At 34.5% G+C, this 13815-nt stretch overlaps 2 protein-coding genes across 4 annotated transcripts; both read right to left on the bottom strand.

The window, feature by feature from the left end:
* Positions 1–842: 842 nt before the first annotated feature.
* On the bottom strand, positions 843–2656 carry LOC104900135 (hypothetical protein). Its single transcript, XM_019251020.3, has one exon. The coding sequence runs from the start codon at positions 2062–2064 to the stop codon at positions 1153–1155; it is 912 nt and encodes a 303-aa protein (XP_019106565.2). The 5' UTR covers positions 2065–2656; the 3' UTR covers positions 843–1152.
* A 3685-nt stretch (positions 2657–6341) lies between these two features.
* On the bottom strand, positions 6342–13070 carry LOC104900136 (quinolinate phosphoribosyltransferase [decarboxylating] 1a). 3 transcript variants are annotated; one of them, XM_010687490.4, is made up of 10 exons: positions 12913–13070; positions 12625–12763; positions 11269–11402; positions 11116–11179; positions 10927–11009; positions 10086–10169; positions 9850–10002; positions 9507–9683; positions 8224–8291; positions 6342–6896 (listed from the first exon to the last, which is right to left on the bottom strand). In XM_010687490.4, exons 2-10 carry the CDS (start codon positions 12710–12712, stop codon positions 6800–6802), a joined length of 948 nt encoding a protein of 315 aa, XP_010685792.1. In that variant the 5' UTR covers positions 12713–12763; positions 12913–13070; the 3' UTR covers positions 6342–6799. The 3 variants fall into 3 exon arrangements, with proteins under 3 accessions (XP_010685792.1, XP_010685793.1, XP_048504277.1); XM_010687491.3 differs by having other exon boundaries at positions 12625–12772; positions 12913–13069; XM_048648320.2 differs by lacking the exon at positions 9507–9683.
* Between the last annotated feature and the right edge of the window lie 745 nt (positions 13071–13815).

Below are 13815 nucleotides of genomic sequence, written 5' to 3' on the forward strand. Positions count from 1 at the left end.
TTTTAAGTGTCCACATTATTATATTTGTACCTTTTAAGTGTTGAGTTTTCTTTAATACTTCCTCCGTTTCTAAATAAGTGCAACATTTGCATAGTGTTTACTATTCACAGTTTAAACTTTAATTAGCTTTGGTGATTTACATTTCAGGAAAAATATAGTCATGTGGGGTTTTTAGATTCGTTTGAATGTGAATTTTTTTAATATCAACTTTTTATAATTTTTACTTGTTGATAATTAAAGATATTAATGGTTAAAATAATGCATTGGCAAACGTGAAAACAAAAAATATTGCACTTATTTAGAAACGGAGGAAGTATATTTTAATAGAAATGGAAAAAAATGCATATCAAATTTGTATAACGGTACCAACCCGAAGCAACGCCCAAGCCCAATACTAGTTTGTATTAATTAAGTAAAATGATATATGAAGTTTTTAAAATTACATATACAACTTAGCCTAGTAGTTTGAACTTTAATATATGTACTTGAGGTCATTACATGAACTAAAACTCCCTAAAGAGAGCGCCACGTGGCACAGTTTCTTGTTTTCACACGCCTTTTAATATATTTGTATAGATAACAATTGGACAAAGGAGTGAGTGCATTTTTTAAATCATAAGGTTAGTTCTCTTTTGGTTTTAATTGTTGGCAGTAATTATTCTCACACATAATGATAAAACTACACCGTGCATTCCAAGTTGTTTTAATTGGAGTACTACTTTATTTATACCCTATCTATGTGAAAAACAACAAATTCAATAAAGAATGATACATTTGAATTAATCTTGGCATTTAGAATATCATAATTATGATACATTGAAATAATAGTAAATCATAAGAATCTCAGAATAATGGACAAATATGGTAATAATGTTATTTACACATGCTATAACAGAGCAATTTTCTTAACCAACAATGCAAGAAAAAACACAAGTGTGCCCTGCAAATAAGGGCTTACCATTTTGCACTAAAACACTGAAGTAGAAGGTATCAGATATTTCTGTTCTAGGAAATTCCAAAACTCTTCTAATTTTGATAACAAGGAGATTATCTTACATAATGCCTATTTTTAATAATTAAAGCAGGAATATTTTAAAAAATAAAATTAAAAAAAAAGGCTTAATTCACACTAACTAAACCCTTAAACAAGATCTAATGCAAATTTGGTTGTTTAATTTGCACTGAACTGAATGAGAAATTATCAGAATTAGTAGGAGAAGAAGCCAATGGAAGTACCTGTGAATTGCAATGAATAATTTCTCTCTCTTTTTCCTTGTTTTTTTCACCACCATTTTTCATCAAAATTTCATCTTTTTTCACCTCATGTGAAATGTCTAAAATACCCTCCTGAAAAATCCCACTCTTCTGAGCTTCCTCTACCAACCTTCTATACAATTTCTCTTCAGCATCTCTTAAAAACTTGAACTTTGGAGGTGGAGATGATCTTAATCTGCTAATTTCAGCTTCAACTGATGATTCAAACAAAGGGTTATTGTTATAATTATAATTACTATCTAAAGATTTCTTCTTTAAATTACTAGGAGAATTCATAGGACTAATATAAGGTGTATGTGTTTCAAGTGCCATAATAAGATCACTAAGACTTGTTGTTCTTGATCCTTTCTTTGATTTTCCATCATCAGATTCTAAATCTTCCTTTGTTTCTTCTTTAATTGTGAACAAAAATCTTGGATGACCTGCTAATCTCATGATATCTGAATCTACACCTTCTTCTCCTAAAGCTTTGAGCAACAGATCTTTTCTTGTTTCTAAACCCATTTCAACATCTGGGTCATTTTGAACTGGGTTTCCAACAACAGTGTTGCTAGAATTTGTGTTGTTGTTGTTGTTGTTGTTGATAATTGTTGTGGGTTTATCCCAACAAAAGAGATAAAACATCTCTTTAGCATGAGTACTGTAATCTTGATCAATTCTGTTGCTGGTGTTGCTGATTATTCTTTGTTTCTTCCACCATAATAGATAGTAAAGTTCTGCAACAAGTGCTAATAACAAACAACCAAAAACTAGACTTAATACTATTCCTAAACCACTCAAAATTGTCATTTTTTTTTTTCTTTCTCTTCTCTTTGTGTACTAAAAAAGAATGAAAATTTTTGGTGGAGGAAAAAAAAAACTGCTTAAATTAGCAACTGGGTTTTCTTTGTTTTTATAAACTTATCATTCAAAAAACTCATCTTTCTCCTTCAAAGAGAGGAAAACCCAGTACAAAGAATCAAGCTTTTCTTCAAAAAAAAGTTCACCGAAAGCTTATTTTAGATTGTCATGTACCTGTTTGATAAAATGCTTGAATGAAAAAAAGAAGTTTTCTTTTCAGCTAATGAAAGATTCTAATTTCCTAATGTAGGTGGATGAGCTACAAGAAGTAGAAGGGAGTGTTTGGTTTAAGGAAAAAGAGAGAGTTGGGGAATAAGAAGGAAATTTTTGGAGTAAATATTTTCTTAACTTAAAAGGTCACAAAATTAAGACACACTTTTTGGACCACAAATGCATGTTTGCAGTAAAATTTAATCTTTTTAGGAGAGAGAAAATGGTTTTGTAATTTGATTTTTGGGTTAGAAATGAGAATCAAATTAGGTTTAAGGCAGAAAATCTTTCATGAGTATGTTTTGAAAATAATGATTTGTGAAGGGAGAAAGTAGAAAAAATTTTAGGGTCCAAAAAGGGGCAGCTCACATGGGTTAAGCAAAAGCGTGTGTCACCAAGAAAAAAACAAAAGATAATTAAGAAAACCAGAAATTATTAAAATAGATGGTTTAATGGTTTGTTTTCTTTGATATAAAATAGCTGAATTGAATTGAATTGAACTGAACTAAAATGAATAGTGATATGTGAGAGTAAAAGTATTGTCTAGAGGTGAACAGAACTGAATTGAACTGAACTGAAAATAAGTTGAGGATAACATACCCTAATTTTAATATAAAAGTTAATCTAGTAACTAAGGGCCTGTTCTTCCCAACTTATTTTCAGTTCAGATCAGATAAGTTCAGTTCAGTTTAGACCAGTTCAGATCAGTTCGGTTCAGTTCAGACCCGTTCAGTTCAGATCAGCTATTGACAATACTTTTACTCTCACATATCAGTTATCACTATTCATTTCAATTCAGTTCAGTTCAGCTGTTTTATGCCGAAGAGAACATGTCCTAAATGTATTAAACTATTAAAAGAAAACTAACCTAGTCATCATTGGACTAATTTTCTTTTTAATATTGGACTTACCATTGCCTAATTTTAATTTAAAACTAGGCGACCTCTTATAAGACAAACTTTAAGAAAACAAACAGAAAAAATTACAAGTAAAAAATTAATTGAAGGGAAACAAAAGTGATTAACTGGGTATCACTAATCACAAGAGGCAGACAGGGAGGAAGAATTGATTGCATCACCCATGCTAGGAGGATGATTAGATTATGTTACAAGGACAAAAAACACCATGACCCATTTTCTCCTCCCTTGTGTTGTGTACTTGCTGGCTTTTTATGCTTTTGTTTTTTATGAGGGAGTATATAATTGATGTCATCGTCAAATTGAAGCACTTTTCAATTAAAAAGCTCCTAATATCTAATTATGATGTGAAGTTACTTAGAGAAATCTGAAGTAGGAAATTACTAACAATTCAAATTTGTTCCACTCTAATACATTACTTTTTTAACAAAGAAAAAGGGTTGGATAAATATACCTTATACGAGTGGAGATGATTGGGATTCCACTGTGCAAGGAACAAAAATTGAACCCTTGTCATAACGATGAAAGAGAGACCTCCAACCAACTAGATCAATTTTGATTCTTACTCTAATTCATTATTTATATTTCGTAATTGTATAGTGTTTCACGTAATGATATGTACATGGCATGATCTTGAATGATATATAAGCTATTGATATTTCAAATTCTTCTTTCACTCCTTCCTCCAACCCTCAATTTTCCACTTTCATCATGGTCGCTTGGGAGCCATCTCCCCAACATTTCTTCAAGCTCAACTTCGATGGCTCTGTTCGTGGTAACTTTGCAGCTATACGAATCATCATTAGGGATTCCCTGGTAACTTATATAAGGTAGTGGCTATCAACCTCGGCTATGACACTGCATCAAGAAATTATTCTTGCCACCGGTAATAAAATTCAGCATTTCATAATCGAAGGTGACAATCTTATGATCGTCAACACTGTTAAAGGCAGCTGGTCTCCTCCTTGGTAAATCGCTCACATCATCAGGGACATTCGTACTCTTCTACTCTCCTTCGCGTCATGGGAAATACGACACATCTACCGAGAAGCAAACAAAGTTGTTGACTGGATTCCCAATGTTGGTCACGTAGTAGAAAATCAATTTGATGTAAAAGATTGTACTCATTATGTACTTCATTTTATCATTGTAAACGATAAGGTAGGAGCTCTCCTCATGCGGAGGATTCCTAACCTTTTTTCTCTTACTAAACAAAATTTAAGGCATGCAAAATAATCCTATAAATGACAAAGCTCATATCCCAAATTCAACCCAGTGCCTCAAAAAGAAACCACAAACTAACAAGTTCAAAAAAGCTTCAAGCCTTGTTTCGTAAAAAAGAGGTTTTGGGCAAAATTAAAGGTTTGAACTCATAATAGAGGATTTAACTAGTCAATCTTCTAAGTTGAATGTTTGGTGAAAAGAAGTTTTAATTAGCTGATTGGGCTCAAAAAGCTATTGTTGAAAAAGTTAAGGAATGAGCTTTTTGACATTAAAGGTTTGGGAATGAATGGTTCGATTACATTTATATCCTAAAATTGGTGAAATTTACATAATATACAATAAAAGGTACAATGATAGATTATGCATATGTCTTATTGGTCATTTTACACAATTAAGTAGCAATCACGTATAAGCTAATTATCAAATACCTTTATAAAAATAGCTAATCAAATTAGCTATACAATCATCTATTAGCTAATACAATAAACTAATAACTAACAGCTATCCGCTAATTGTCAAACGAGGCCTTAATCGCCTTCAACGAAGGAGCACGGATAATCTTCCATATTAGAGCTGCTAGAGAAAAAGCAAGAGCTGGGAGATGCAAATCTTTTTAGAGATTATGTCGTCATTAAGTCATTAGTCTTACAAGAACATAAGTTATTGCCTTGGCATATATTCCTAAATTCTTTTTTTTTTTGGTGTAAATAACGATTAAGTATAGTGATGTAGACGATATTCGATCCCAGGTCTTGAATACCACCTCCCCTTAAGATGTTACCAATTGAGCTAGATGACATTTATAATATTCCAAATTATTGCATGTGATATGCAAATATCAATCTTGTTAATTTCCAATTCAATTCGATATAATTCGCCATATAGTTAAAGACATCAAAAAATAAGCCACTCAAATCAATTTACTAAGAATGAATTCCCCAAAGTTAAAAAAAGATATAAATGAGGTGGGGTGGGGGGGGGGGGGAATCCGAAAAAATAAAAATAAAATCTAAAACCTGAAGTCTTGTATAGTTAGAGTGAAAAAAAAAAAGGTAATACGAACTTGTGGCAAAAACTACCATGACAAATTGACAATCATATAAAGTGGGGTGGATATGAACTCTATTGTTTTCCTTGATATTGAAAAGTCGGAAGTATTACAATGTTAGTAACTCTTTTTAATTCAGTGTTGTGTCTTTATTAGTGGCCCATAGGCCATATCCTTGCAATAATTGGGCTGGACATAGAAGATACAGCGAACATTCCTTTTACTGCTACACATCAGATTGAGTCCAGAATGCCTTTGAAAAAGAGCCTGTCCCTAAAGCCATAATTTCTACTCTTTATAGTCCACTCGTCGAAGACAGTGGGAAATTCCTCGTAGTAAGATCAAAAAAATAATTTCTACTCTTTAGACATCTGGACTTGCTCTCTATTTAGCTTGTCTAATCTAGTTGCAATGTGCAATGTGCAATGTGCAATGTGCAATGTGCTAGGATGTTTAAGCTTATTTTTCAATGTATGATGTAATGATTCAAAATTAGGCTACCTTTTCTCCCTGTTTTTGAATCCATTTTTCAAGACTGATTTGTGGCACAAATTAATAAGAGGAGTCATGAGAGTATAAGTACTGCTTAGATAAGTGTAATTTTTTTTTTGGATCCATATGAGCTACAAAGGCAATACAATTTATACAAAGAAGGGGAGGGAGAATTTGAACCTGTAACCTATCGTTTACAGCACCTCAATCTTAACTACTAGGTTAAAACATCCTTGATTTAGATAAGTGTATATGAAGTCATGCGGATGTGAAAAGTTATCAAATAAGAAACGAGCCGACTAAAATAAAACATGCTTAAAAGAATACAAGTCGACTAGAAAGAAACTAAGGAAGTACTATGTTATTATGTAAAATAGTTGACCTTCAGTTAGAAAAAGGGTCTAGCAAAGTGGCAGTAACAACTTCTTTTGCCGAAGAGACCGAGTTTTCCTACAACACTGTTGTTATACATGAAAAGCAGAGCGCAGAAAATGTTACTGCTGTTATTAAATGAAACCAGACTACAGGAGACGCATAACCAGGACAACATCTTATGATTAGGCATTAGCCATAGTATGGTGATTAGCAAGGTTATTATTTCGATACGAAGACTGAAAGACTGAAACTTTACATGAAGCAACATAATCAAAGGTTAGAGTAAAACAAAGGGCATCTGCTCTCTGTTCGGTATTCATGAACATTATTTGCTGAAACCGGAAACTTTCAGTAAAATTTGTCAGCAAGAAGTATGAAGGTGAGTCAGTAGATACCACCTGTTCACACGGCAACAAAATCAGGCACGGTTTGTACGCCTCCCAACTTCAAGCGCGAGGTCAGTGTCGATTTTAAGGGAGATGTCAAGTGCTCTGACTGAATGCGTCAAAGCACCACTGCAGAGACCCAGATAATTAAAATTAAAACTAAGATTGATCAATGCCACAAAACTGCTAAGAAACTGACTCCAAAGTGCTCTTAGATTTCACTGCATAACCAATTAGAAATCTTAATCCAAACTTTAATCCGTATTTTGAAGTCAGAGATATACAGAAAAGACAGTAATGGAGTGGAAGAATGAAGAGAAAAGTGGGAAAAATGTACAGCAAACACAGAGACACAGAATATGACTTCCAAACAAAGGAGAAGACGAGAAACATTACTCATTATAAGCTATGTTACTCAGAGGTATGCGTCGAGTGTCTAACTCTCACTATTTTACAAATAGAAATTCCATGTTTTGGCCTAATATGAGGTATCAAAGAGTCTATACCCACGATTGAGTGTTAAGGATCCAACATGGATCTTGAGGTAAGAGTAACATAGGTTATTATTATAACAGATAGCTAAATCTAGTTAACAAACACCTGAATACTGAGGATTCCACTTCTCTATAGCTCCACCTAAATACCTAATACCACACTTGGTATCGTGGAAAGGTAACAGTACCTTAAAAATAATTTGGGGCTGAAACAATCCTCCTTGGATAACAATCAACTTTGTCATATGCTCATATTAGTAGATGCCACTTCATGATCATAGAAAGCTAGAGATAGACCTTTAAAGCTTTAACCAAAACCATATGAATCCTGACTTTAGACTGACAAAACACTTCAGAAACACAGAAGCTCTCCAGATGCAAGATAAGTTATGGGGTTGCCGCGATTTGCATGATGCTTAAGTGGATCAGAATCATGGATTTCCATTGATCCACATCATGATTAAGAGCACACTCTAAGCAGCAGATAGAAGTGGGTGAGGTTGGGTAGAAGTGGGTGAAGTTGGGTAATAATATTGGGTCAAGAATGAAATGTAAAATTTAGACATCAATATGAATAGAACTTATATATAGGTCAATTAGAGTCAAGGCAGTTGCTTGGTGATGTGGCAAGCCAAGTGATTCCCTTCTTGAACTTTCAATTCAAAGCACACGTATTACCTCTGCTATTCCTAGGAACTTCACCATTTATAGGAACCTCTTTAGTTGAAATTTTAATACTAGGTGAGGAAAGGCATATTTGCACTCCTCGACTTAAGAAGCTAAGTTATCTGCATCCCTGGTACTCGCACGCCCACATGTTCAAAGCATTATTTTCTACTCAACCACACTGCACGAGACAGCTTCTAGGACCAAAAGCCTTGACCCATAAAAGTTACAGAACCAAGGATGAAAATGACTCTAATACTGACTGCATCTATAACAATCGGCAGGTTTGCTCTTACCTAGAGATATAGGTCACTCCAGTCTGTCCAATTTGGTGTACTGTATCTAGAGTAACATTTCCAGATGCCTGTTACAATGAGAATGAGAAAAAAGTATTGCTAAATAAATGCTACGAGGAGATAATGATACTATAAAGACATAAGAACATGCCAAGAAACAGCCAAATATTTGTAAAATGAAATATAAAGTTTCTGGACAATAAAAAACAGAAACGAAGCAACCAAGATCAATATTCGCAAAAATGAAACTACAGAAAGATTTAAAAACATCACAGATTTAGTTAGTGCATCAGACTAGATTTGATATATACACCAAATCAGCATTAAGACCCCATTGCCTCCAAAGAGGCTCCACATGGTAGCTCGATTTTTGAGATGGGGAAGGGTTAAGATTTTAGTCCCATTAAATGACTCATCTTGTCCCACTGTTTTCTAAGTTTACCCCCTTATCAATCTAAACTGCATTACTTAATAATAGCAAGTGAAGGAAGTGGCAAGACAGGAGTTATTCGGCAGCATTATGAGTGATCTGTATTGAGCCTTGATGTGGAACATTATGACTGTGCAATAAGCAAGAAGCAAAGCCAGACAACAGTGTATCTTCAACTCCATGAGACATGGGAATAAGACTTGCAATATCTACTCAGTTAAAAAAAGGGTGTTGAGCTCTGAAAAAAAGGCAAGTAATACAGTACTACTCAGTTGAGGAATAGTATTACAAGGAAGATAATGGTCTCTCGAATGGGAGACAACCAAGCCTATGCTGGCCCGAAAAACCACACACCCAATCCTTCTACTTGAACTGAACCATTAAAGCAGATGTAGCTTTCAAATAAGGACTCATAGGACCATGAGGCTAAAACAACGGCAGATTTGAAATTCCTACTCCATATGAACAGATGGTTACACATCTGGAATATCTATCACATACTGAAGAATAATGAGATGAAATCTCATCTTATCTTAAATTTCTACAGCTCAACTATACAATGGTGCATTTCTCCTCTTTTGCATTCATGAATTTTGGTGCTCTCCTACTAGAGATTGCTAGCAAAGATGAGCATTTTCAAAAAAATCTATTTGTATAGCTTCCTTATTCCTTGTCTAATGATTCTTAAAGAAGTCTATTTGTATAGCTATTTCCTTCCCGGAGGAGGTGGGAAGGGGTTTATTAACAGTAGAATGTGCAATCCTTATATATGCTATACATTTCTTGCCAGGTGAGATAATAGCCACATCCCAAGGCGCAAATGACAACATTTATAGCTATAGATCGGAGCTACCTCAGTCTCAAATCTCCCATCAATCATTCTGACAGCTTCTTGGAGCATGGAAACATCAACATCTCCATTAGGCCGTGGGATAACCATGTTATCCAACATAATCCGCGTCAAGGAAGTCTTGTTCTGTGATGCATACTCCAACACCTCCTTAATTTCCTCCAAGGTTCTGGTCTCTACCTGTTATTAACTAAGATCAGAGTGCTGCCAATATTAGTCACAACAACCCTTAGCCTCACATTTACATGGACTAAAAGATATTGTGTCACCTAATATATGTTCTTTAAGAAGTTTTTTCACATTCACGAGGTCAGGGTAAGACATAGATAAGGAAAAAAAATACTACCTCAACCTCCATCTGGAGATTATTCTGCAGCAAATAGTGGTCTGCAGACTTCAGAGCTTCTGTGATACCTCCCGCTATTGATATGTGATTATCCTTGATCAACAACATGTCAAATAAACCAAGCCTGTGATTCTTCCCCCCACCAATTAGAACCTAAGAGCAGATGGAACACCAAGTTTAACAACATAAATTGAAAGATCAACCACAATGTGATCAGCAGGAGAAACATAATATACCGCCCACTTATCCACCAAGCGTAAACCTGGAGCCGTCTTTCTCGTCTCCAAAATAACAGCAGGAAATGCAGCTTCAGCCATTGCCTAAAGACACATGAAACACTCAGCTCTTCTGGCATACACAAGAACTGCAACAAAACACAATTTTCGACAACTATCACCACCTCACCCATATTTGAAACTAATTTCAAAAACCCAGCAGAGCACTAGTTACATTGAACTCATAGTGCAAGCTTAATGATACTAGTGGGTAGCGTGATTTCGACACCGCAATGTAATTCTAGAAAAAACAATCAAAGCAGCCACATAAATCATGGAGATTTGCCAAATATACACATTCTATAACTTCCACCCACAACTTATAAGTTATAAGTCCCTCCCTGCAGTCATGCTCCCATAGAACAGTATCCTTGAGAATCATGCTTAGAGGCTGCCATTCAGAAGCTATTGATAAACAGGCTTGAATGTAATATGTGTTTTTTTAATTCAACTTGACTTGTACAAGCTGATTAAAAGGCCTGAGGATAGATAAAAGTCATAAAACAGCCACGTGGAGAATTATAAGGAGCATATGTCACACATCAAATTCCAGGCTTCTTATTACATTATCATTTCTCACCAAGTTATATGCCGGTGTTAATCAGCATTTTTTCCCAACCAATCACGACACTGGCTTGATTATATTAGAGTGCAAATCAAGTCATATTACCATCCTTGCAGAACACAAACTAAGGGAAAGAAAGGTGGATCAGGCACCAAGGTGATGCATCCTATAGAGTCAGTTTAGAGTTTCGTGTTTTGTCCCTTGCCATGGTATAAGTAATTAAGTATTAACATATACCTTGGTGAGCGTTGCAATTCCACTCATCCTTTGCATAAAATTCAGAACCACTCTTTCAGCAACTACAATACTATGCGCTTTTCCTGCATTAAGATATGGACTGCATTTATTGGGTAGGTCACTTTAGAAATTCTTTCGTCGACAAAGCCAAATGTCATAGTCTCATAGATATATTCTCCTGTGTATTACCATAAACTTTCCCCAATCTCAGTCCTTTTAGAACATGATCTCCATCTTTCTGGCACCATTCGACCTAATAGAAAAATGTGAAGGTTTTAAGGTCATAAATAAACACAATAAACAACACAAAATATCAAAAAGAACGCAGAGGAAGCATCAAACCTTTAAACAAGGATCCACCTCATGGAATATCATTTCTGCAAGGGCAATACCTGCAACAATTCCATCTTCTTTTGCCAAAAAATGGGCTTCCACTTCTACTTCTGCTGGTATTGTAGCCATAGATGTCACGTCTCCTGCAACTTATGGAACACATGTTGGTATTGGGATTTGGGACAGTACTGAAAACTTTTTCCATTCACCAAAATTGGAGTAACCATTAGCTTAATGTTGCTTGTCACAAACAATTTTATCTAATTCCAAAACAGTGCCCTAATTTTATGTTGACCACTTCTAATCTCGATAGCCAATTATTTCAGTTGTGATTTATCATTGTGCAACAGTAATCATTAGCTTGTTGAAACAAATATTTCAGTTACCCAATGGAAGACGCCTTAAAGCAACACATTTAGCTCGTCCTTCACTTAGACTCCGCTGGGCTCAGTAAAAAACAAAAAATTCATAAACTTTTAACCTTCCCACAAATTTCAGATAGCAATCCTATGCATCATTATTAACCGTCCACAAAATAGAGTGTCTGAATCCTAATACCGAGTATCAGTATTTCATCTCTAAGTCCAACTATCACACCATCTTAATCAGAGTCTTATCCCACACTTCACTAAATTGCACAAGTCTTGCAACTAGACCGTGACACAACATGTATAGACTTTACTATCTGCCCAATCCAATAAGCTTGTAAGCATTTCCCCTAAAAGATGATGCCGTTCATAAAACACTCATTGACCCTTCTAAACACCAAGGTTCTTAAGATACCCTACTCACCCCAACCCCGCCCGCCCTCTTCCTCCAGCACCTTTATCATAACAATCCAGCTGACAAAAACATACAAGGATCACTATGGCTTAATTCCTACAGAAAATTACTCATGAGCAAACCACAAATTTGTATGCTACACCAACCTTATAACTCTGTCAGAATCAATTCCAAATTGTCACACAAAGCATTATCCATGAATTTGTGCACCCTTATTCATTCCTTTATATAGTTGTATGCCAATGTTACTCCGACACCTTCATTTACCTCAAAAATGGGGTGTCGTGTCGTGTCGGACACATTTACTTGGATACTTCATTTTAAACTAAAAACTTAACTTTTTTCTACAAAATAGCAGAGCCGGATACTTACACCGTATCCGAGTAGACACTCAATCCGTATCTGAGTAGGTTATATCCAATTCAAAACACCCTTTCCCAATATTCAGAATATCACCCCCAAAAAACCACTATGTCCTAAAATTTAAGGGTTAGTTGGAATTCATGAAGAGTATTGAAGGCCCACAATATCAGAACTCTATTTAGCAAAAACATAAACAAAAGAAAAGAAAAGAAAAGGGACCTAGGTCAGCAGAATCTTCAGCAAGAGCAAGCTTGATAACAGCCTTCAAATCATAAGTAGGATGGCAAGGTGGCGCCTTTGACTCCATGGATTTTAGTTTATAAATACCCAAGTTTGGTTTTTTCTTGCTCAATCAAAACTGCAAAATCTAGTAAAAGATTAGACAGCTTTTCAAAATTTAAGAGAAAAAACAGAATATATAAAAGTTGGTGAGTAAATTTGAAAATTGCTCATTATAGTCTTCTACCAAAAATCATGCGAGTTATCTTTAACACTTCAAAAACTTACCACTAAATTTTCTGGGGGAATCAGATGAGAAGAGGAAGGTGAAATGGATGAGAATGTAGAATCGATAATGTATGTAATGGAAGGGAGGGGCAAAAGCCAAAAGGCGTTCTTTCTTTTTCGTTATTTTTACCAATTCCTTTCTTTAACGTTTTTCTTTTGTGGGGGGTGGATTTTAGTGTTTAGACAATGTTCAATACACCTTATTTTTAGTCGATAATATAAGTCCTGAATCTTCTGATAAGCTTAGGTGAGGTGTAATAAGTCCAATTAAGCAAAAATAAGATCAAATATTTTTGAAAAATAAGTTTAGATATATTAAATAAGGATTAATAATTTCATATAAGTTTAGTTAAATTGCATAGAGCAAAGCCTTTGAAGAGGGAAAGTATACATGAGTAAAATTTAACACTAGTTATGACATGTTCTGTTCACCTTATTTTCAACCCTTATAAAAAGACATTATTTAGTTATTTGACAATAAAAATGGCAATTTAGAGAAATAGATGCTAATATCCCTTTGGTGAAACATTTATATTTATCACATGCTCATTATTTATGGCAAATGCAAATTAAAATTTACATCCATGATCCATCCACTAAATATGTCACCGCCTATATCGAACCTTCAGTAAAATATTTTATCATGTACCCATTACTATAATATAATCACTTACAACAACGAAAAAATGACGAGTCTATCCACATGTTTTTCAATAGAGCCCACTCTAACATGTGTATAATATAGAAAAATTAAAATTTCAATTATAAAACTAAACAACATGCAAAATATAATTATTTTACCATACATTTCAAAAATTAAAGCAAGAATAAAAATAAAAACTCCACAATTATAATCTTGAACACCATTTAATTCAATTCAGTGTATAACCTTTTGAAAAGCAG

This window comes from Beta vulgaris, chromosome 7, assembly GCF_026745355.1.
Source record: "Beta vulgaris subsp. vulgaris cultivar EL10 chromosome 7, EL10.2, whole genome shotgun sequence".
NCBI classification, from domain to species: Eukaryota; Viridiplantae; Streptophyta; class Magnoliopsida; order Caryophyllales; family Amaranthaceae; genus Beta; species Beta vulgaris.